At 41.0% G+C, this 25,480-nt stretch overlaps 1 protein-coding gene across 1 annotated transcript in view; it reads left to right on the top strand.

Annotated features, from left to right (window-relative positions):
• Nucleotides 1-25,480, top strand: part of SNRK (SNF related kinase) — a 42,561-nt gene that overhangs the window by 11,465 nt on the left and 5,616 nt on the right. Inside the window, exons 4-6 of the mRNA XM_020799468.3 lie at nucleotides 18,798-18,939; nucleotides 20,173-20,385; nucleotides 23,013-23,147. Of these exons, the coding sequence (XP_020655127.1) occupies nucleotides 18,798-18,939; nucleotides 20,173-20,385; nucleotides 23,013-23,147 (490 nt within the window). The remainder of the gene's footprint in view (nucleotides 1-18,797; nucleotides 18,940-20,172; nucleotides 20,386-23,012; nucleotides 23,148-25,480) is intronic.

The raw sequence follows: 25,480 nt of genomic DNA, 5'->3' as shown, positions 1-25,480 counted from the left end.
CCCAAATAATGATAAAATTTCTTTTCTCAGAACAGGATCAAATACAGGAAATTGTATAGATATAACCATTTTAGTAGGGATAAAATAAAAAGTTATGTCTAATTAAAAGTTATCGTAATCTGTTTGCACATTTTGCTACTGTGTTGCTCTAGTTTAGAAATATTTTAAAAATGTGTCAGCAAAACCAGAGATCCTAGAAAATGCACTAGATAAAGTTAGTTGAGGTCCAGTTTCATAATATTACATGGATTAAAATCCTATCCCGCAGCTCTATCTACACAAGAAGACCACCATCAGTGGTATGGGCAAATTCCCACAGATTAAAGCTTCATTTTGCAGTTTTGAGGTATGCAAAGCTCATACACAATGTGACAAAGTTATGTGCACTTCAAAACCACAAAAGGAAGCCTTAATCAACAGTAATTTGCCACTTCCTTTGACGTCATTACTATTGTGCAAGTGGATCCACCCAACAGGATTTCAACCATGGTGTTTAGCATAAGACTCTTGATTTGACCAAAGACAACTTTTTTCACCTTTCTTTACCCACAATGACTTACCTAATATCCTTTGAAGGAGACATATTGTAAATATTTCCTTTTGTAGTTCACTTCTCAACTGAAAGATTACTTTGTAATCCATCAAGTTCAAAACCTCTGCTGTTAAATATAAAATCATTGATTGGGAAAATTCCTCTGATTCACATTTTAATTTATTCTGAGCTACCTTCAGTCAGTTTATGGGAGAAAGGTGGCATTGAAATGAAATTAATTAATTAGTTAATTAATTAATTAAATCTTATAGTGGACCAGCTGATTTAATGATGAAACCTCTTATGCAGAAATCACTGTTCTGAGAATACTAGGTTTTACAGGAATAGGGGCCTATTAAAATGATCTACCCTCTGGATCCAGAAGGATTTCTTGCGGGAGGGGGGGAGAGTTACTTTCATTTCCATTTTCACATTGAGCTGAATTGCCTTGGTTTTCAGGGAAGCTGTGGGTTAATGAAATACGGTGAGACATCTGAAGCAGTATTGAAGAGTCAGAATGAATTGCACTGTACAGTACTCAGATGAGAGATCACATTTAAGCTTATTCCATGGTGGTGGAGACAGTGTTCTGTATGCTTTGATTGCATTAGTAGTGTCATCCATGTAAGCTGTTTCAAGTGATGAAAGTGCTGTTGCAATCTGTATCCTAAAGTTGTGCTGGTTAACCCTAAGGAGTTTTCTGTGATGAGTCTGCAAAGTACTTTGCTGGTAAAATAATTCACATCTATTCTAATTTAGATTTGAAATGGACAACAAATCTCTTGGAGATGCCTGATGTACCTGATTGTCTGGTTCTAATAGATGGACTTATTTTATCTGATGATGTGGACGTGCTTGTTAGACTGTCTCAAGGGTCACTTAGTTCCATAGGAGTGTATATGCACCTTAAGTTTATCACACTGGAACTCTGCATTTGTGCCAGATGAGCTTGGCTGGGAACACTAAGGTCTTTTCTGTCATAGCAATTCACCTGTGGACATTTCTTCCTAGTAGGTTCAAACAGATTTACATAATTCTCAGTTTGGTGGTCATGACACAGCACATCAGTTAAATGTACAAAATGTTGTTAAGTGCCTCTTTTTATTTATACAAAGTCTATCATTCATCACTCTAAGGCTGTAGGACTCTCTTGTAAAGGGCGCTTAAGTTGATCTCTTTCTACTGGCAGGCAAAGACATTTCTATTTCAGCTTGCTTTTCACTGCTGAGTGAGTTGCAAGAAAAGGAGTGTTCAACAGGAAATGCTGCCGTTTCCTTTTCCTTTTAAAAACTTTTTAAAAAACGTGTGTGGTTGTTGATTTCAATTACTCTAAATTTTAAGAACTTTTAATGTTCCTTTTTTTAAAAGTATTTCGTATATCTTTTGTCCCCTGCTGCTTTGTAAGCTCCTTTGGAAAAGGCAGGATATAAATGAAATAAATATACATTCAGTTGCAACTGGATCACACACTATTCTGCTCTTAAATGAGGTGGAGAAAAATTCCCTATTGCTTATACCACATGATGCATTTCTTCCTAAGGTAAAAAACATCCAAAAGATAATGTTTTTTCATAGTGGAAATGTTACAAACCACTGTTTCTTTTCTGCACCTTTTCCAGCATCCTTTTGGATGAGAATTACTGGATTAACACACAAGATTTAAGGTGTGGTTGAAATATAAGAAGGTATAATGGCATGACATTTCTTAGTAATACGTTCAGTTCCATTCCTAACGATTTCTCTTGCACAGTACACTGAATCAGTGTTTTAATCAAGCAAGTCATCTCGACCCAATAGTGCCTTCTTGATTAGACATGTCCAAGACTCCAGTACTTGGATGAATTAGAATTGCTTCCACCTTATGCATCACTTTGCTCTTGCTTACCATCATTTGTGACTTTAATGCTATTCCCTTGGTTTGGATTTTGTGGCATTCCTCCTTATTTGTAATCATATTATATCTCAGATTCTATTGTTAGAGTTTTGAGAACACAGCCCTTCATCTGAATTTGTGACACAATACTTGGTGATATGGTTGCATGTTCTCTGACCATTAGGTGATTTCGCCTAGTTTGTATTCTGTCTGTTGTTTCCTCTAACACCCATTCTTTAATCCTCGGTTGTCACTGAGAGAACCTAAAAGCTTTCTCACTGTTTTGTGTCATTTTAGTTGGTTCTAATTAAGGTGTTATCCTACACAAGGTATTCTGAGGGGGTTAAGAGTAGTAACTGCTGTAATTTGTTTAGCATATACAGTGGACCCTCGACTTACTGACGGCTCGACTTACAGACTTTTCGAGTTACAGACTTCTCTGGCCGCAAAATTTAGATTCGACTTGCAGCCGGAGAATCGACTTACAGACCAGAAAAAAACCAAAATGGAACAAAAATAGAATAAAAACTGCCAGTTATGGGATTAATTGGTTTTCAATGCATTGTAGGTCAATGGAGATTGGACCTACAGACTTTTCGACTTGCAGCCACCGTTCCAATACGGATTAATTCTGTAGGTAGAGGGTCCACTGTAAATGGTTGAGGCACCTGCACAATTACAGCTTTTTATTGCCGTATTTTTCCATGTATAAAACAACACTTTTTCCTAAAATTATTAGAGAAAAAATTGTGGGTCATTTTATACACAGAAGGAGGCAGAGGTGGAGGCAAAGGAGCAGCCGCACTTGGCTGCCTTTCGTGGCTGCCCATTGACTGCTGCCGCCGCTGCCGGATCACCTCCTTCAGCGCTACTTGTGGTCTCCCTTTGGGCAGGGGACAAGGCGCCGACGTGAGCTGGAGGTGAGCCCTGGCAGTCGTAGGAGGTGATCGGGTGGAGGAGCAGCTGTGCTGGGCCACCTCTTGCGGCTGCCCATTGACTGCTGCCTCCGCCTTCCGGGGCTCACCTCCAGGCATGTTGCCACCTTGTCCCATGCCTGAAGGGAGCCTGTGAGTGGCGCTGGAGGAAGCAATCCGGTGGCGGAGGCAGCAGGAGGAGGAGGCGGAGACGGAGGCAAAGGAGTAGTTGTGCTCAGCTGCCTCTCGCTGCTGCCCATTGACTGCTGCTGCCGCCGCCAGATCGCCTCCCCCAGTGCCCCTTGCGGGTTCCCTTCAGGCAGGGGACAAGGCAGTGACGTAAGCTGGAGGTGAACCCTGGCAGTTACACTGGAGGAGGCGATCGGGTGGCGGAAGCAGCAGCAGCAGGAGATGGAGGCGGAGGTGGAGGAGCAGTCAAGTCCTCACGGTTGCCCATTGATTGCTCCTCCGCCTCCAGCAAGGATCAAAATTAGAGGGTCATCTTAATGGTTGTTGAATTATGTCTTCCACAGGAATTTTGCTGGTGTTACTGCAAAATTTCCTCCTTTGCTTCAGACTGAGGTTTCTTCTGGGGAGAGTTGGCGTCCCGATAGGTTGATGATGATGCATGTGGTGTCTAGTGTAGGTTTCTGTTGGCTTGTTTGGCATTTGTTGAATTTCTGTTTTTGTCTGGCCTGTGTGGTTCATCATTTCTTTTTCCATCTTTTTGTAAGAGAGGCTATCAATCTTGTCCCAATCTTGACTTCTCATTTTTTGGCTGATAGTGATGTGTAGGCCTAGTAGTTCTCTGTCTGTGGAGTGGGACACAAGGTCTACAGAAAACCCACCCACACAGACTGGTACCTACACAAAAACTCCAACCACCACCCACAGCAAAAAAGAGGCATAATCAAAACACTGGTAGACCGTGCAAATCAGAACTGTGAAGCTCAGCTTCTCAGCACTGAACTCAACCATCTGAATTGGGCCCTACAGGCAAATGGCTACTCCAAAAATGAAATCACAAGAGCCATCAAACCAAGAAAACAACACTGAACTGAAGAAGAAAAACAGCCACCCACAAATAAAGTATTTCTGCCATACATCAAAAGGGTCACGGACCACATGGGGAAACTTTTGAAAAAACACAACCTACAAACAGTATTCAAGCCCACCATAAAAATTCAACAGATGTTATGGTCAGCAAAGGACAGAAGGGACCCCTTCACCACTGCAGGAGTATACCGGATACCTTGCAGTTGTGTCCAGGTATATATTGGAACCACAAAACGAAGCATCCACACCAGGATCAAAGAACATGAGAGACACTGCAGACTAAAACAACCAGAAAAATCTGCAGTAGGTGAACATGCCCTAAAACAAACTGGACATGAAATTCTATTTCAAAATACTGAAATACTGGACAACACCAGTGATCATTACATCAGACTGCACAGGGAAGCCATTGAAATCTACAAGCACCAGCAGAACTTCAACAAAAAAGAGAAAAGAAGCTCAACAAAACTTGGCTCCCAGCTCACAAAAATACAGTGTGCAAAAGGTCAACGAACTCTACCCACCCACAAGGACAGGGGATCACTACACATAAAAGACCAGCTAATGACACCCATCAACCACAGTGACAGATAATCGCTTCTCCTTAGCACAACAATACACCCACAACGAGACACACTAATCACCCATCTACAGAAAAAGACAAAAAGCCTATCTCACAGCCATAAATACTGCACTCCCAAGCCAACTACACCAGAGCACAGAGTGCTGTCCTCTGAAGATGCCGGCCACAGAGACTGGCGAAACGTTAGGAAGAACAACCTTCAGAACATGGCCAAAGAGCCCGAAAAACCCACAACAACCATTAGGTCATCTTAACATGGGGTGGGTGGGTTGAATACACGGAAAAATACAGTAGATATGCAAGTTATGTAGCAACAATAAGTTACTTTCGTTTCATTATATTGATTATAATTGAGGATATACATTAATTTATTAGATTGTACTATTTATTTGTTTCAAATGTCTGTCAGATTGACAGCATGTTAAAATCATTCACATTTTAAAAAGTAACAGGAAGAGTAAATGCCTGGATAAATAAAAGGTTTTTAAATTGGCATTTAACAGTATTGTAGGCCCTATTATAATTACAGCATAGGCACTAGGTGAATCTCTTTAGACAGCTTATTTAGTAGCCAGGGTACTATTGTTGGGAGACCACTGAAGTTTATTACATTGCTGAGGAAGACATCTGCAGAAGATTGTGACAGTAGGTCTTGAAGAACAGGCAGTTCAATATGGGAAATGTTATGTGGGTCCCAAACATTTTAGGTCAAGATAAGAATGCCTAGAATTGAACCTAGAAGCTAACAGACAGGTAATTTCATTTTCTGAGGTTCATATAATGTGCACAAGCTTGTTTATATTACATAAAATCCTGACATATATATTCAGTAATAAGTGAAGGTTCCATTATAGCCACACATACTGTGGTAACTTAACTGGGAAATGTGAGCGCACATCTGTCCACAATTAGCTATCCCTGGAAAACGATCTGAAGGAGGTAAAGTGTGTGCTTATATACCACTCCATAGCACTTAAACACTCTCTGCTTGGTTTACAACTTAATTATGCAGAGTACACATTTCCCCTCCCCCAGTGAGCTGGGTACTCAGTTTACCGACTTCAGGATGGAAGGCAGGGCTAACCTTGAGCCAATTATCTGAATCCGTAGGGATCAAATGCAGATCGTGAGCAGAGTTTTGACTGCAGTAAGGTGGATTGCTGCCTTGTCGTGGCGAAGGGGCTTGAGTAATTCAGAGAAACTATGGGCTATGCCGTGCAGGGACACCCAAGACGGACAGGTCATAGTGGAGAGTTCCGACTAAACACAATCCACCTGGAGCAGGAACTGGCAAGCCACTCCAGTATCTTTGCCAAGAAAACTCCATGAACAGAAACAAAAGGCTAAAAGATATGACGCTCGAAGATGGGACCCTGAGGTCGGAAGGTGTCCAACATGCTACTGAGGAAGAGCGGAGGACAAGTACAAGTAGCTCCAGAGCTAATGAAGTGGTTCGGCCAAAGCCGAAAGGATGCTCAGCTGTGGAAGTGCCTGGAAGTGAAAGGAAAGTCCGATGCTGCAAAGAAGAATACTGCACAGGAACCTGGAATATAAGATCTATGAACCTTGGTAAGCTGGATGTGGTCAAACAGGAGATGGCAAGAATAAACATTGACATCCTGGGCGTCAGTGAACTAAAATGGACAGGTATGGGCGAATTCAATTCAGATGATTACCATATCTACTATTGTGGGCAAGAATCCCGTAGAAGGAATGGAGTAGCTCTCATAGTCAAAAAAAGAGTAGGAAAAGCTGTACTGAGATATAATCTCAAAAATGATTGAATGATGTCAATACGAATCCAAGGCAGATCTTTCAACATCACAATAATCCAAGTTTATGCACCAACCACCAATGCTGAGGAGACTGAAATTGACCAGTTCTATGAAGACTTACAACACCTTCTAGAACTGACACCAAAGAAAGATATTCTTCTCATTCTAGGGGATTGGAATGCTAAAGTAGGGAGTCGAGAGATAAAAGGAACAACAGGGAAGATTGGCCTTGGAGTTCAAAACGAAGCCGGGCAAAGGCTAATAGAGTTTTATCAAGAGAACAAGCTGATCATCACAAACACTCTTTTCCAACAACACAAGAGGCGATTCTACACATGGACATCACCAGATGGGCAATACCGTAATCAGATTGATTATATTCTGCAGCCAAAGAGGGAGAAGCTCTATACAGTCAGCAAAAACAAGACCTGGAGCTGATTGTGGCTCTGATCATCAGCTTCTCATAGCAAAATTCAAACTTAAACTGAAGAGAGTAGGAAAAACCACTGGGCTAATCAGGTATAATCTAAACCAAATCCCTTATGAATACATAGTGGGAGTAAAGAACAGATTAAGGAACTTGATTTGGTGGACAGAGTGCCTGAAGAAGTTTGGATAGAGGCTCGTAACATTGTCCAGAAGGCAGCAGCAAAAACCATCCCAAAGAAAAGGAAAGGCAATAAAGCAAAGTGGCTGTCCAACAAGGCCTTACAAATAGCAGAGAAGAGAAGGGAAACAAAATGCAAGGGAGATAGGGAAAGCTACAGAAAATTGAATGCAGACTTCCAAAGAATAGCAAGGAGAGACAAGAGGGCTTTCTTAAATGAACAATGCAAAGAAATAGAGGAAAATAATAGAAAAGGAAAAACCAGAGATTTGTTCAGGAAAATTGGAGATATTAAAGGAACATTTTGTGCAAAGAAGAACATGATAAAAGGACAAAAATGAGAGAGACTTCACAGAAGCAGAAGACATCAAGAAGAGGCCAGACATCCTGGAGAGTGAAGTCAAGTGGGCCTTAGAAAGCTTGTCTAACAACAAGGCCAGTGGAGGTGATGGCATTCCAGTGGAACTATTTAAACTATTAAAGGATGACGCTGTTAAGGTGCTACATTCAATATGCCAGCAAGTTTGGAAAACTCAACAGTGGCCAGAGGACTGGAAAAGATCAGTCTACATACCAATCCCAAAGAAGGGCAGTGCCAAAGAATGCTCCAACTACCGTACAATTGCACTCATTCCACACGCTAGCAAGGTTATGCTCAAAATCCTCCAAGGTAGGCTTCAGCAGTATGTGGACCGAGAACTCCCAGAAGTGCAAGCTGGATTTCAAAGGGGCAGAGGAACTTGAGACCAAATTGCTAACATGCGCTGGATTATGGAGAAAGCCAGAGAGTTCCAGAAAAACATCTACTTCTGCTTCATTGACTATGCAAAAGCCTTTGACTGTGTCGACCACAACAAACTATGGCAAGTCCTTAAAGAAATGGGAGTGCCTGACCAACTTATCTATCTCCTGAGAAACCTATATGTGGGACAGGAAGCAACAGTTAGAACTGGATACGGAAACACTGATTGGTTCAAAATTGGGAAAGGAGTACGACAAGGCTGTATATTGTCCCCCTGCTTATTTAACTTATATGCAGAATACATCATGCGAAAGGCAGGACTGGAGGAATCCCAAGCCGGAGTTAAGATTGCCGGAAGAAATATCAACAACCTCAGATATGCAGATGATACCACTCTGATGGCAGAAAGTGAGGAGGAATTAAGGAACCTTGTAATAAGGGTGAAAGAGGAGAGCGCAAAAAATGGTCTGAAGCTCAACATCAAAAAACCTAAGATCATGGCCACTGGCCCCATCACCTCCTGGCAAATAGAAGGGGAGGATATGGAGGTAGTGACAGATTTTCCTTTCTTGGGCTCCATGATCACTGCAAATGGGGACAGCAGCCACGGAATTAAAAGACGCCTGCTTCTTGGGAGGAAAGCAATGACAAACCTCGACAGCATCTTAAAAAGCAGAGACATCACCTTGCCAACAAAAGTCCGAATAGTCAAAGCTATGGTTTTTCCTGAAGTGATGTACGGAAGTGAGAGGTGGACCATATGATAGGCTGACCGCCGAAAAATTGATGCTTTTGAATTGTGGTGCTGGAGGAGACTCTTGAGAGTCCCCTGGACTGCAAGGAGGACAAACCTATCAATTCTAAAGGAAATCAAGCCTGAGTGCTCACTGGAAGGACAGATCCTGAAGCTGAGGCTCCAGTACTTTGGCCATCTCATGAGAAGACTCCCTGGAAAAGACCCTGATGTTAGGAAAGTGTGAGGGCAAGAGGAGAAGGGGACGACAGAGGATGAGATGGTTGGACAGTGTCATTGAAGCGACCAGCATGAATGTGGCCCAGCTCCGGGAGGCAGTGGAAGACAGGAGGGTCTGGCGTGCTCTGGTCCATGGGGTCACAAAGAGTCGGACATGACTAAACGACTAAAAAAACAAGGTGGTTTAACTACTGTACCACAAGGTAGAAAGTGCTCCATATCAGAAAGGCCATCTGGACCTTTACTGACAAAGGTAGATCTTATTTTAAGGAAAGGACAACCTTGTTGAAACAAGTGAAAAATCAGGTTCCCAAATTCAAGAATCATCCAGCTGTAGTGCATTCTGTTAGAAAGCAGAGGATAGGAATAAATGGGCAGTTCTTACAGTGTATTAGCAGTCTGTATTGAGTGAATGGAGGAACATGATACAGGTTTATAAAATAGGCCATCATGTAGAGCAGGGATGGGAAATATTTAGCCCTCAGGTGTTGATTAATTACTGTTCCCATCATCCTTTTCTGTTGGCCAGATTGCCTAGGATTGGAAGAAACTGGACTTCAGCAACATTTAGAGCAGGGGTCCCCAACCCCCGGTCTGCGGCCTGGTGCCAGTCTGTGGCCTTGGCCGGAACGGGCCGCGGAGACAGAATTTCTGCCCCCCGCACAGCCCCTTTGCACATGTGCGCAAGTGTGTGCGAGCGCCCCCACCCCCTCACACATGCCCGTGAGTGTGTGTGTGCACCATACAAGCGCCCCCACCCTTCACGCATGTGAGGGCCCACACACCCGTGCAAGCGAGCGCAGCCCCTTCATGCATGCACATGAGCACAGGGGGTGCCCCCCTGCATATGGACCCCATCCCCCCAACCGGTCAGCAGTATCAAAAAGGTTGGGGACCACTGATTACAGGTTCTCAATTCTTGGTGTAAAGATATTTTGTAAATGGTGGTTTGCCTCTTTCATATTTGGTAATGGAACTTGAAGTGATCCTATGATGCTCAATACCAGGAGATTTAGGACAAACAAAAAGTACGGTACTTTTTCAGAAAGAATGTAGTTAAGCTATGGAGTTCACTATCACAAGTTGAGATGGTGTCTTTAAAGGATAGGTAGAAAAAATTGTGTAGGATAAAAATGTTAGTGCTTGTTAGTCATGATGTCTATATGTTACCTACAGGATCAGAGGCACTATGCCTATGAATATCAGTTGTTGCCTCGTTTCTTAAGATAGGTGGCATTATCCACTACTGTTATATTTTTATCTAAGAGTGTCTCCTTGAGTTTTTCTCCATTAAGGAGATTGTCCTTCAGCATTTTGCTCAGAAGTTATTTTTATTTAATGCTACAGGTAACTTGCTAGGGTAGTGGTGGTAGCTCTACAGTACGAAATTATTTTTAACATTAAATTATTTTTGGACCCTGTTACTACCATTCATAACAGTTCTGTCAAGAAATCTCCCCCTTCTCAAGTTTGTTTGCAAGCACAGTGACATAACTCCCATTATGCCTTTTGCTACCCTCCTCGTACATTTTCTATCTAAAGGTAACTACTGGTTTTCTGTTCCATCAGGTTACTGGCATGTCCACAATATATTTGTTTTTTGGTAGACCAACATTTTTTTTAAATCGAGGCAAGCTACCTCCTTTTTTCTTGGCACAGAGACTTCTATCATTGGCATATAAACACCTATAAATTCTGTCCATCTGCATTGATCTTTAATGTGTATACTTTCCCCTTTCGCCTCTGTGACTAGCAGTCATATCCTACTGTGTGCTTATCTATCAGTTTTAAAATTAATTATTAATTCCAAGTCCTTGGTCTGTTTTTCCTGGGACCACTTTAAAACTTGTCCCCAGCATTTTGTGTCATTGCTGCCTGGGGAATTCTGGTAGTAGTAGTGGTAGTCCAAAAATACTAATTTGCATACCACAGGAATTTTCTACACAAGTGTAGAAAAATCCATTAGTGTCCATTCACATAGACCATGATATGTCATTTTTCTGACAGGAAAAATGACATCATTTCTGACATCATTTTTCTGATGGGACATTCTGGGTTCAACTCACTGAGCTCTTAGTTACTTTTTAAATTTAATAAAACTTTCTGGGATTCCAGAGCAAAAGTGGATGATCCATGTACCTCACTCCAGAAGAGAGCATTCCTATGTGAAAGAAAATGAGCAGCCATCCCCAACCTTTTTATGGTCATCAGAGCCCGGTGAAACATTTCATCTGTAGTGATTGTTCAAACCACAAATCCCTTTGGGATGACTGTGAATAAAGTTTTTTAGTTTGCTAGCAAAGGGAAAAAGAATAAATTATCATAAATCTTATGATACTGATACGCCTCGTGGCGCAGTGGTTAAAACGCTGTACTGCAGCTAAAACTGTGCTCACGACCTGGGGTTCAAATCCCAGGTAGCCGGCTCAAGGTTGACTCAGCCTTCCATCCTTCCGAGGTCGGTAAAATGAGTACCCAGCTTGCTGGGGGGGCAATGTGTAGCCTGTATAATTAAAATTGCAAACCGCCCGGAGAGTGCTTGTAGCGCTATGGGGCGGTATATAAGTCCAATAAATAAATAAATAAATAAATAAATAAGCTAGACCTAGAGATAAATATGAGAGTTTGGAGACATTATGACTGACTGGATACATCAGTGAGTTAGGTAGCTAGCTGTGGATCCAGGGCTTACGAGCTTGATTCCTGACTGTGGGTCCCAGGAGAAAAAACAAGCTATGCAGCCAGGCTGCATAGGCCCAGAGTGCCCCCGGAGGTAAGGAACAGTAGTAACCTGCTGGTGAGCGCTCGCTACCTAGGAAACCCTGGAAAGAATTGACTTTATGGCATATTATTATTTGATGATTTTTTTCCCTTTCAAGATCTATAGGATTGCCATGTTTTATTTTCTGTCAGTATCACATGTTGATGTTATCATCCTGGATTTTGTGTCTTTCAGCCCTTGTGTATGGCTTTTGTAATACTACAATTATGCCTTGACTTACAAACACCCCTACTTACATCCATTTCGACCAGCTCCGGCCGCAAAATTTTGCTTCTACTTGCGACCAGAGCTTCCACTTATGAACAGAAAAAGGCAGGGAAAAAGGCGGGAAATTCAAATTTCTAACTGTAGGTGGCAACGAGGATGCTTCTTTGTAGCTCTTTTGCCCCAGCAGTTAGAGAGTGTGTGTCATCATTGGATGCTTGGGACTGCCTCCTTCTGCTTCTGAGTGTGTTTGTGTGTGTGTGTGTTTGCAGGGAGGCTTTGGGCACCCTTGCAGAAGCAGAAGGAGGCAGTCCCAAGCCTCCAATGACGACGCACACTCTCTAACTGCTGGGGCGAAAGAGCTACAAAGAAGTACCCTCGTTGCCACCTACAGTTAGGAATTTGAATTTCCCGCCCTTTTCTGTTCATAAGTGGAAGCTCTGGTCGCAAGTAGAAGCAAAATTTTGCGGCTGAAGCTGGTCGTAACTCAAAATGGTCATAAGTAGGGACGTTCGTAAGTTGAGGCACCACTGTAGTAACTATTGGGTCTGAACTATGTTGTCTGTAATGTTGACTGTATGTAAAAATGACATTTTGGATTCATTAAGTAACAAAAATAGTTAGAGATATTTATAACAATGAAACCATGGAGTATGTATCGCCCTCCAAATGTTGTTGGACTGCCTGTTCCTATCGGCTCTGGCCAGCATGGCAATTATTGAAGAGTAGAGATGGGGGTATTTGTATTAGTATACAAACACGAATATCCCCGCACAGGTGGAAATAACGAGGTTCCAGCCCCATGGGGTCAGACTGCCCACAGCTTCGTGGAGGCTTCCTATCGTGCTGTTCTCTGCAATGGATTAGTCACTCTCTGTCCCAGCAGAGAGGCTTGTCATCCCGCCTCCTGCCAGGACTGGGTGATTGATTGTGGGCAACGGCATGATAGGAAGGTCCAACGAGCTTGCATCAGCAGCAAAATTGTGAGTGGACAACCCTCGTTATTTCCATCTGTGCAGGGATATTCGTATACGAATACCCCCATCTATATTCAGGAGTCCTAGGAGATACTGACAAACACCAGGACAGGGATGTTCCCTACGTATCTCCTTTTGTACAGTACTAAGAATAATTCACCTTTGCTCAAGGGAATTGTATAAAGATAATCCAGTTGTCTAGAATAAATAATTCTATAGTATTTGATCTGAGATTGACTAAAATTGAAAAAGGTTAATGTTTGGAATAAATAAAATAAACTGCTGGATAGCTTAGATATTTGAGTGCAAAGTGAGAGGTTGGGAGTTTGATTCCCCACTGTGTCTCCTTGACAGGCTGAACTTGATGATCCACAGGGTCTCTATGCATTTCTGATGATCTCTTGATCATGCCTGTGGAAGTGGTAGGGAGGAAGAAATCTCTGTGGGCTCTGTGATGTTTTGTGTCTGCATTATTCTTGCAGTCTCCTTAATATATTTGCCCTAACCCCCCCCCTTTTTATGTTGGTCTGCCGAGCTATTTCATATGACCAGGCCATGTGAATCTAGCTCTCAGGTAGTTAGCAAAATTGGGTGCAGAGATTAGGCATTTCTGACTCCTGGTGGTTTAACAGCAGCAGAAACAGTAGCAACATGCATTGCTTCCTCTGTGACTTAAGTTCAGTTTAGAATTCCTGAACTGTAGTAATGCAAAAGTAGATCTGCAGATCTATATTGGTCATCCCCATGTAGACTTAGGAGGGGTGGTGGCTAGACTCTTACTTGAATTACCATTTTGTACCTGGTTGTGTTTGTCATACCTCAGGATCATAGTAGAAAATGAAGCAGACAAGTCTCTGAACGTCTGGTGCCTCTGCATACCTGTATGGGTTGTGGAGGTGGGCAAGGGAGCACCCCTGAATCCTACCTGTTGTTTTAAACTACAGTGGTGCCTCACTAGACGATGATAATCCGTTCCACTGAAATCGCTGTTTAGCGAAATCATTGTCTAGCAAAAAGTATTTCCCTATTGGAATGCATTGAAAACTGTTTAATGTGTTCCAATGGGGAAGAATCGTCATTGTCTAGCAAAGATCGGCCATAGGATAGCTGCTTTGCGAACCACCGATCAGCTGTTTAAATTGCTATCTTGCGAAGTTTAGGTCCTGAAAACACCTGTTTTGCGAGCACGGAGGAAGCTGTCAAAATCGTTGTCTAGTGAAAGTTAGTTTGTGAAGCAGGGACCAAAGATTGTCCAGCAAAATTCCCCCATAGGAATCACTGTTTTGTGAATCGCTATAGCGATTGCAAAAAGTCAGTGTTTGCGAAGAAACTGTCATGTGGGGTAACTGTCTAGTGAGGCACCACTGTATACAGAATGATGAACTGTATTGTGGTCATATATGCAACGTAAACAAATTAAGTTAAAATCAAAAGAAAAATAAAGAAGACAAAAACAATGTGGCACTTTAAGACTAACTGCTGTATTTTAATGTGGGCTTTTGTGGACAAGTCCACATTTTCAGACATAATAATGGGACTGCATGGCAAGTATTTTATTTCAGCTGTCTCTCTGGATTCTTGTCCTGTAAATTACTGCAACTACAGTATTGTATTTCCTTCCCAAGTTATCAGAACCACCTTAGAAGCTTCAGTTGTAATCAGAAATACTCATTACCATGTTCTTCCTGATATATTATCTATAGCTTGCCGTTAATTTTGTTATCAGTCATTGTTTACAGACAGTGCTTCCTGGGAAAGGGACTAAATATCAACAGGGATCTTACGGGTCATTGCCAGGTGTGAAATGCGACACCATCAACAACTTGTGCCCAGGAAACGAAGAGTCTCTTAGTTTTGGAACTGTATATAAACATGTAGCATGTAATCTCACATGTCTGAGGAGGTGGACTTGTTTGCCAAAGCTCACATTAAAACGTAGCAGTTAGTCTTTAAAATGCCTCAACGTTTTTTGTTTCTTCTCTTTTTGTCCTAATAACCTAGCACAGACTAATGACTACATCTCCTGAAACAAGCAAATTAAGTTAACATACCATCACTTACAATTAGATAAACATGCTATAAGGAATATTTCTGGGACATAACATTTGGAAAGAAAAACTAGCAGTGATGATGTGTCATCAAATCAGTTCTGACTTACAGTGACCCTTTTCTGTATTTCCTATGTATAATGTGCTCAGAAATGGCTTATTAGTTCCTTCTGGCAGTGTTCAGGGACTGTGCAGCTTGCCCAAGGCTACTCAGGCTCATCTCCTAGGAGGCACAGTGGGGAATAAAACTCTTGGCCTTGGAGCCAAGTATTCCACTCACCAAGCTAGCCAGAAAGGAAAACGAAGCACCTCTTAAATGAACTACCTGCTTTCTTTTTGTCAGAAATGAGGAATCATTAGGAAGTGGAAGCATAATTATGAGGTATTAAATATGATTTGTGGGTTATCCTGCTTGTTTGAATATGTTTTGTAGGAATATAGCTAGTATAGATTGTATAATTAACCTGCTTATTCTGTAGAGAATTTCTCTGTGGCATTATGAGAACATACGTTTGGATTTGCAGGAAATATTTGTGAACCAGGTTATTGTGAATATGTTATTTACTGGTGTTGTCTTCAGAATTCCAGTACATTTCTCTGTAATAAAAAGTCTGAAATTGGCCCAAAATCTGTCAAGCCAAAAACAACTTGAGTAAACTGGTTTGCAAGATTGCCGGTAAGCTTCTGCTCATGGCTGTTGGAGGGGATGTAATTTGTTTATTTTTATTACCACATTTCTAGCTTTGGTTTTAGAGACTTAGAAATTTAGAAAGGCACATATCTGGTGTGATATTATAAAGATTTCAAAATACAGAAGAAATGCTAGCAGATCCTCAACCTTTGTAAAATATGCACTTTGGCTCTGCAAAGAAAAGAAAATATATTGCTTAAGCCTTTACTGTGGCATAGATGGATTAATGTTTTTATTTGGAATTCTGTTTTGAAAAAACAAACAATCATTTTTTATGTAGCCTGCATATTTAAACACAAGCTGAGCCTGGTGCTCTCTGCTTACTGCATCTGAGATGAAAATGGCAGGGGCAGTCAGTGACATAGCTTGGTTTCCATGGTAGTGACTTGATGTTATGTAAGGAAGTTGTATGTACGCTGCCTTGTTGTCATGGTTCTGAGAACCTTGCTCAAACAGCTCTTTCCCAATAGGTGTGTTTCAGGAGGAACATTTGAAGTATATATGTTCTGACCAGGATCACCTGAAATAACGAGCAGGGTCCCACACTTGTTTGTGTCACAGATGGATATTATGCTAACTCTTAGTCCTGAAGAGATAAATCCTATTTTCAAGTACAAAGGTCATTTTTAAAATAACTGATTTTTCCTCATCTTCTGCAACGTCAGTTGAGATCATCTTTCTAAAAATATTTCACGAAACGTAGAAACTAGCTTTTCTAGAGACAATTGGATTCTTGCAAGCTGTGATATTTTTAAAAAAAATTGATACTGATCTACTGAAAATTTCCAAAAAGCATATGTGTGGCGCTTGACCTTGTTGCCCCTGTTTATTTGGCCCTCACAGAGGCTCACACCCTTTTCTCTTTTTGCTGCCACCAGGTATTATCCTCCTAATACCGATTATGTATGTTATGCACGTGTGCTGCCAAAGCTAAAGTTTATTGAACTTAGGAATCAGAGGTTTAATTAACAAATATTCTTTTATTGTCAAGTAAATCACAAAGGTAAATCACGTAGGAACTATATTAGGTACTAACAAGGATTTGATTCTGTATTTGGTTGCAGGTACTTTTATTCTGAACTACTATATGCTTTTAATCAGCATCTATCTTATATTATAATTTCATTCCCGCTTGTTCAGTACAGTGGTGCCTCGCTTAATGGGCGCCCCATTTAACGACAAATCCACATAGCGATGAGGATTTTGCAATCGCATTGCGATGTTCCCTATGGGGAAAAATCGCTTTGCAATGATCATGGGAAGCAATCATCGCAAAGGCCCCATTTTCGCCCAGCTGATTGGCGGGGCTTCGGGATGGTCGGGGGGAAGCGCTTCCCCCCATCATGCTGAAGCACTGCCAATCAGCTGGGCGAAAATGCCGGCTTCGGCATGATGGGGGAAAGGGCTTCCCCCCATCATGCTGAAGCCCCGCCGATCAGCTGGGCGAAAATGCCGGCTTCGGGATGATGGGGGGAAGGGCTTCCCCCATCATGCCGAAGGCCTGCCGATCAGCTGGGCGAAAATGCCGGCTTCGGGATGATGGGGGGGGGAAGCCATCCCCCGCTGTCCTCCTGAAGGCCCCATTTCCCCCAGCTGATCGGTGGGGACTTTGAGAGGACTGTGGGGGAGCTCTCCCCTGCTGTCCTCCCGAAGGCCCCATTTCCCCCCAGCTGATCGGCAGGGACTTTGAGAGGACTGTGGGGGAGCTCTCCCCTGCTGTCCTCCCGAAGGCCCCATTTCCCCCCAGCTGATCGGCAGGGACTTTGAGAGGACCGCGGGGCAGGGCTCCCCCACCCTCCTCCCAGAGGCCCCATTTCTCCCCAGCTGATTGGCAGGAAGTTTGGGAGGACCCATTTTCGCACAGCTGATAGCCGCCTGCTGTGTTGCCTCGTTTTAGAGGCACTGAAAATGGCCACCCCTATGGAGGATTTTCGCTTAAGGTGAGTTTTTAAGCCCATAGGAACCCATTAAAATGGGTTTCTATGGGCTTTTAAAACTCGCTTAGCGATGAAATCGCTTAGCGATGTTTTTCCTGCTAAGCGAGGCACCACAGTATATACTAACCTTCTCAAATCACTCTCCTAACTCTTTCAGTTCAGTTCCCTCTCCTCTCTCCTAAACCCTAACTGCTGTTCCACATCCCCACTGTCTCTCTCTGTCTGTCTCTTCAACTCTTCTCTTGTTTCTGCCCCTCCTGTCTTCTCATTGGCTCTTCCCCTTGAGCTTCCAGTGATGGACAGGTGTGACGTGGGGATTCAAAGAGCATATGCTACCGCTTTATTTACATACAGTTGCACAAATACAAAAATCTTTCTCTCTCCCCTACTTGAACACATGAAATGTCGAAATTCTCAAAATGAGCATTAGAAATTGAGTGTGTGAGAAAAGCTATTGGCGGTAACAACAGTGTAATATTTGATTTCGAGGGTAGCAACAGGGATCTAAACAAAGTTGCATGCATTTCCTCCTATTGTTTTCTCTTTTCCTGTGAAAATTTTTTCTGCTTGTGGAAGTTGAGTGTTTCCAAGCTATAAAGTGCTATTATAATTCCATCAAATGCTTCATCAGTTTAATATTAGCATTAAATGCTTCAGTAGTAACATTATTCATGTTTTCAACCAGTTAATACTTTTTTTTTTAGTTTAGTGTGCTGGGGGTTACAATGAACAGCAAAAAGAAATCATATGCATTGACCAAAGGAATTTCATTTTCAGCATTATATCTCAGTCTGATCTAAAGACTTAAAAAATTGTTTTTGTTTTGTTTTGCTTTTGTGAACATACAAAGCTACAGTACTTCATAGCACATGAGTCCTTTGGTCCATCTAGGACTATGTTGATTGTTCAGGCTGGCTCTCTTAAGGTCTGAGGCAGATGCCCTGGTTTTTTTTTTTTTTCCTGGAGGTGGATTCTCTTGACTTGGAAGGAATCTTTGAATCTCTTAAGAAATGTATGTCAGTAGTTGTCCTTTTCTGAATAATTAGTTCAAATTAATGGTTACAATAAACTAAGCTTCCAAGTTTAATATCCTCCTCTTACAGATATATGGAGCCTGGGTGTTATCCTTTACATGTTGGTATGTGGACAACCGCCATTCCAAGAAGCAAATGATAGTGAAACTTTGACAATGATAATGGACTGTAAATACACAGTGCCATCTCGTGTGTCCAAGGAATGTAAAGAGTAAGTAAAATATTATTGTACACAGTGCATTGAAATTAAAATTGTAGGGCTAACAATTCAATAAAGAGCCAAGAGGTTGTACTGCTTAAGGCTAGGGTAGCCCCAGTTCACATCTCCACTCTGCGATGAAATTTACAGTGTAACCAGATGACAGTCCTGCTTTTCTATCTGACCTCATCCAGTGGATTGTTGTGTTATATACCACCTTGAGTTCCTTGGGGTGAAAAAAAAATCTATAAATTAAATAACGAAGTAGAATATTTTCTGTTTCCATTTTGAAAGCGTTCATTTATTAACTCTTTTTATATAACTGTTTTCATATTCATTAAACAATTTATCATGCATAAATGCCCTACTTGAAGAGACAACTTATTCAGACCTGGAGCCAGGAGGAAAATATGTGAAATGAAGCTCAAGAATCCCTTGGTGCCTAGAAACTGAAAATATTTTTAAACTCTTTTTCATTGCATCAAGCTATTTTCTCAATAGCAATATTTAATATTTTATGTTACAAGAACAGAAAGTTCAAGAACCCAATTCTGCTAAATAAAAATTGTGGTCTGTTTGAAATGAAAACTTCAGTTGACTTCTTAATTGTATTTTTCCATTTATTTATATTCATGATTTCTTTTATGACTACCATATTCAGGGTCAGTCACTCTGAATTTTTCTGACTCTTTTGAAATTAGTAGAAAGTAATTGAAAGTAAGTATACCTTGTACAGACATGGTTACATCAGAACCTTTCTATTGGAAATTTTCAGTGTTTCCCCATAGTATATATTTTGTCCTTTATTTTGTTCCTGTGCTACTGTTTGTTTTGCACATGTGCAAGGAACACCCATGATTGAGGGACAAATCGAAATTGTGAATGGAAACCTTAGCTTGTCATTTAAACAAAAAAGCTATAGTCCATACTTCCTGACAAATTAATTTGGATACCAGTGCAATACTTTCCCTTTAAGCTTAAGTAAGGCAGAGCAGGCAGAACTTCTGTTTCCCAAACCAGGATGATGTCCCTTGAATGTCTAACCAGATCTGTTAGGTCATTATGAATAAATATTGTACTACAGGATAATGTAATTTTTCCCAAACTCCAGCAGTGGAGCTCAAATCAAGGTCCTGTTTCGGATGAGGAATCCAGCTAGGGAATATAGGGAAGAGTTTTGGGGAAACATTACATTGTAATCTAATGGTGCCAATGTGCTTAATCAAGCTATGTGTTTATTTCTAGTTTAATTACACGAATGTTGCAGAGAGACCCAAAACGAAGGGCATCTTTGGAAGAAATTGAAAACCATCCCTGGTTACAAGGAGTCGATCCATCACCTGCAACAAAGTACAACATTCCTCTGGTGTCATATAAAAATCTTTCTGAAGAAGAACACAATAGCATAATTCAGCGGATGGTTCTGGGAGACATTGCGGACAGAGATACCATAGTGGAGTAAGTTACCATTTAATTCCCTTTTTGTATTTCAGTATTGTTATACTAAAATCATCTTCTCTTTAGCAAGTAAGAAGATCTGTGTTGGGTTAAACTAATGTTCCTCTAGATCCCCATTCTGTTTCCATCAAATTGTCAGCCAACGTATAAGCAAAATATGAAAGCAAGAGATCTTCATTATTAGTTGTCTGGGATTCAGACGAATATTTGCATGTCTGCATTATTTTTAAGTGGTCATATGCCACTTACGATATGGCAGACATTCAGAAAAAAGTATTTTAAATAAAGTATTGTAAATTCTTGAAGACAGATGACAAACTGAATTATGTATAAAGGGCAACTAAATGAATCATAGTTATTCATATTGTTTCTATTCAATTGGACTTTGTGTTCCTTATGCTGCTTCTAGGTTCTTTAAGTAGTGACCCCTCTCAGCAGTTTATTTTTTTCCCCCCTATTTGTAACTGGGTGGAAGGAACTGAATGTGTGCAGGCAAAAGGGCTGGGGAACTTTGTCTTGTGTGTCCCACTATTTTTTTTCCTTTTTCTGCTCTTTATATACAGTCAACCCTTGACTTAGGAATGGTCAAAATGACTAGATAAGCGGGGTATAAATACAATACAATAAATAAATTAATTAATCCGTTCTGGAAGGAAGTTTGCATTTCCCATAGGAATGCACTGAGAACCAATTAATCTGTTCCGGCTGTTTTTGGTTCTTAGGTTGAGGGGCAGTTTGTAAGTTGAAGCATTATTTCCCATAGGAACTAATGCAAAGCCAGTTAATCCATTCCTATCACTAGGGGCAGAATTTTTCTTTTCTTTTTTTAACCTAAGTTGGCGTAGGTTAAAAAAAAGGCAGGAAACCATGGAGGGAACGAAAGAACACTGTATAAAAAGAACACTTTTTAAATCAAGCACCTTTTACACCAAAACAGGCACCTTTTAAACCAAGCACCTTTTAAATAAAAACAAGCAGCTTTTAAAGCAACCAAGCACCTTTTCACCCAAGCAGGTTTCAACTCAAACCGAGCTCCCTTTTTTTTACCCAAGCACCGTTTAACCCAAACAAAGCACCTTTTAAACTAAATTTTACATTTAAAATCACAATACCAGGCAGTCCCAGGTCTCTCTTCCCACTCTCTAACCACTTGAACAAGCAAGGAAGCAGACAAGCAGCCTCTTCGCTAACTGAAAGTGCAAATTTCCCGCTTTCCCTGCCTTCCCCGCACTTTTTTTTCCATTCCTAACTCGAATCCAAGTTTGCAAGTCGAGTCCATATTTTCCTATCAGAGCGGTTTTTCGAAATGTTCGTAACTAGGGCCGTTCATAAGTCGAGGGTTGACTGTACTGTGATCCGCAGTTAACAGAGATTAGTGTATAGCGCATGGAGAGGTTGTTGGTTGAAGACTGGGTTTCTACTGTACAACTTCTTGCCTAATTCTGATATGTAAACTCTCATTATGTGTGCTTTTTTAAAAAAATTGTGTCAAGTTATAATCTATATTCATTAGCATATTCAGTTGTCAAATAGTAAAGATGGCCGGCTGTGCCAGATGTAGTTTCCTATCAAGCCATTATAAAAAACATTCAGTTAATAAGTGTAATTTCTTCAAACAGTTGATGTAAGCATAATATTTGTCTGTCTGCTGTCATGCTTAATGACTAAGCAGATGTAACTTATGCCCGGCAATTTGGCTTGGTGTCCATTCAGTTGATGAGCAGCCCCCTCATTCTGTGTTTGTTAAGTCCATTGACCAGAGAGAGTAAAATGCCAAATCTTACCTCTTGAAAGAAAAAAAGTAATTAACAGTGGCTATTCTATGAGATCATTTTCTGTGCCCAGTGACTTGCTATTTACTTTGCTGCCCCTCTGTAGAGAAATGGAGAAAGGCTGTCTGAAATGTAGAATCTATGTAACTTTTCAAAGTAATCTGATCCAGCATGAGGAAGAATGTATAAAACTTGTAAAAAGATTCGGTCATATCTTTTGAATTGGTTTATTGACTTTCAGTTGCTTTTTGTTGTCAAAAATGGCAAGAGAGCATAGACTTGTTTTTCAGCGTATGGATATGTAGAGTTTGAGTTCAGTGTGTTGGAGGTTTTAATTATTTCTTTCCTTTACCTTTTTCCTGTATAAGAGTAGGAAGTGGTAGGCTACTAGCAGTGCCACCATATACTGAGGGGAGATTGGAAGGGTGTGAAAAAGGGCCATGCATGGTGAACAAATCTCTACTCCCCCCCAGCTACTTCCTGATCAAATAGCATCAATAAGGAGGGCTATCTGTTTGTTGTAGATAGCTGCTGAAACCAAAGAGGATTTGCAGCTGGTAATTGTACAATATTACTAAAGCAAAGTCTTGTATTGAGGAAGTTGCTGGAATATCTACTCAGTTTTTTGTGTTTCCCTTAATATAGCCTAGTGTGATTATTGCACTTGCCATGTTAGGACATCTAGTTTTAAGTAACGCAAACACCATTTGTCAAGATGTCAAAAGCACTAATTTCTTCTTTTAGGGACTCTTATACATTCTCCATGAGGAACACTGTAAGTTGTGTTGGCTGCATGTCTGGTTTCAGAAAACCATTAATCTATGATATGTTCAATTTTAATTTTATTTCCTTTAGGGCTCTGGAAACTAACAAATACAATCACATCACTGCAACCTACTTCCTACTAGCAGAACGGATTTTAAGAGAGAAACAAGAGAAAGAAATTCAAACCAGATCAGCAAGTCCAAGCAATATCAAAGCACAGTTTAGGTGAGAATTAAAAGTACTCAATACAAAATGTAATACTTTTTAAATATTTAAAGTAACTTCCAGTCTTTTATTGATAATGTTAAACAATAAAAAAAATTCTAAATATGTTATAAAATTAGTGTAATTGCTAAAAACATGTTGTTGGTAGCTTCTGAATGACAGACTATGATTAGCTCAAAGACCTTTAGCAGTCAAAGACTGCTAACCTCTGCTGTAGTTTGGGAGTTGGAACCATAGTAACCTTCAGCACAGTTATGGAATACGTTTCATGGGAGATTGCTCCTTTTCTTCTTCCCCCCACCCCAGGTCATGATTTTGCTATGGTCAGCCTTTCTACCATCAAATACACAATGTCAGTGACATTTGAGAAAAACCACAACAACTTGCATTCCCTTTTATCACTATATAGCAGCGGTGGTAAACCTATGGCACGTGTGCCACAGCTCGCACGCAGAGCCCTCTCTGTAGGCACATGAGCCATAAGTCACCAGATTGGTACCCCTGGCAGCCAAACCTGAGGAGGCAGCTACAGCCACAGTGCTAGTGCCCCGATAAGTGGCGGGTCAGGATCTGGAGCAGCTGGTGCTGGCGGGGGTTGGGCATGACTGGAGGTGGATCTGGATTGGGATCTGGAGGCACCTCTGTGCCTGGGATTCTCCCTTCCACCGCCACTTCCACTGCCACCGCTTCCGCCACTGCCTGCTCGTTCCCTTCCCCCCCCCCCAAGTTTGGGCGCTCAGGCTCAAAAAGGTTCACCGTCACTGCTATATAGGTTATACCTGTAGCATTGAATGAATAAATATTTCTACTATTCCAGATCCTGCTGCCTGTTCTAGGCCAAAGAACATGCAGAACTTTCCAAAACCAAGAAGGACAGAGCTAGACAGGTCTTGAAGTCCATGCTTATCCTTTCCTTGGATGCAGTGTGGGAAATGTACTGGATCTTCTTTCCTCTTCACTATGCTTCTTCCTTGCAGTACCTCTATTCAAAGCAGGCAGATGAAAAGCAAGTTAACAAGTTTTAGATATATTTTGTCACTTTGTCATAGGGATAGTTCAGGTACGAAAGCAGGAGCAATTAGAAAAGGCAAAATAAATTGCCAGGAAGTCCAACTGTATTTAATTTTAGAAACAGAATAGTTTAAGAAGCTGAAAGGTATAATTTGAAGAGTCCCTTCAAGAAGACTGACGTCTGTTTAAAACCGCTATAAATAAAAGGCTAAAATAAGATGTATACTTCTGAAGCGCACAGACCAGTCAAGGTACACACCATTGTGGTTAAAAATTTCCATCAAAGAGTCTGTAAAAAGAAGAGTTTATTTTAAAAATTGGAGGCCATCTTGAAATGAAGAAAATAACTGACAAACAGGATGAGATTTGGTTATGTGTTTAAATCTCAGACTTGAGACACTGATAGCATATTTCCACTTCAGAAAGTGGTCACAGATAGGGTGGGGGAAAACAGATTGGGTCTTCCTTAGTTATATTTTTCTACCAAAGGTCACTATTTCCAAAGTTGCCATTTGATCCATTTTTAAAATGAGTTTTAAAAAGAAGCAGAATAAAATTGCTTCAGCCGAGGGTCATTTTCTGAGAGGAAAAAACTGCTGGGGAACGGATCTCATCCCTGCCCTTAGCAGTCCCAAACAGATTTGTGGAGAGGCATGGCTGCTTGTGAAGAAGAAGAGATGTAGCCAATCTCAAGCATGGGATTTACAATTTAAGTTGGCTCTAGTAGTTTGATCCTAATGTCAACCCTGCAGTGTATGCTTATCTTGTAGTAGGTCACTGAAACACATTCTGGAACATCAAATTTGAAATGGACAGAAAGACAATAAAAGGAAATCAATATTTTTAGATGTTTCTGTAGATGCACCGGAAACAGAAAATCAGTAGGATTGTAGGAATGCGGTAAGAAAACAGGAGGAAATTGAGTGGTTGGTGGGATTGAATGGAACAAGACTAGAATCATGGGCCTTGAAACAATCTTCTGAATACAGCTGGAGAGTGATACTTGGACTGGAAATGTACACCAAGAGCATATGTTTAAGGGACTGTTTTCTCACTTTACTTTGACTTGGCCTGCTCCTTGGTCAATGAAAAACATGCAGAAGGCACTGTAGGATATCTGACATGTTGGTTAATGTTGGTTAAGCAACATTCTTGAGGACTACAGGATTATATTCATATTCTCTTTATTTGGATGGGCTTCTATATTTCTGGGACTCCAGAACATATTTGTCTCTTGTTGGCTGGATTTTTTTTAAATGGTAGTCTCAAAGCTAGTTAGTAAAGTCCTACAACTTAATTAGCTGCTCCCCTTGAACATGGGA

The sequence above is a fragment of the Pogona vitticeps genome, chromosome 6, assembly GCF_051106095.1.
Source record: "Pogona vitticeps strain Pit_001003342236 chromosome 6, PviZW2.1, whole genome shotgun sequence".
In the NCBI taxonomy this organism is placed as follows: Eukaryota; Metazoa; Chordata; class Lepidosauria; order Squamata; family Agamidae; genus Pogona; species Pogona vitticeps.
The sequence above is the reverse complement of the archived record's forward strand: the minus strand, read 5'-3'. Positions and strand labels throughout refer to the sequence as shown.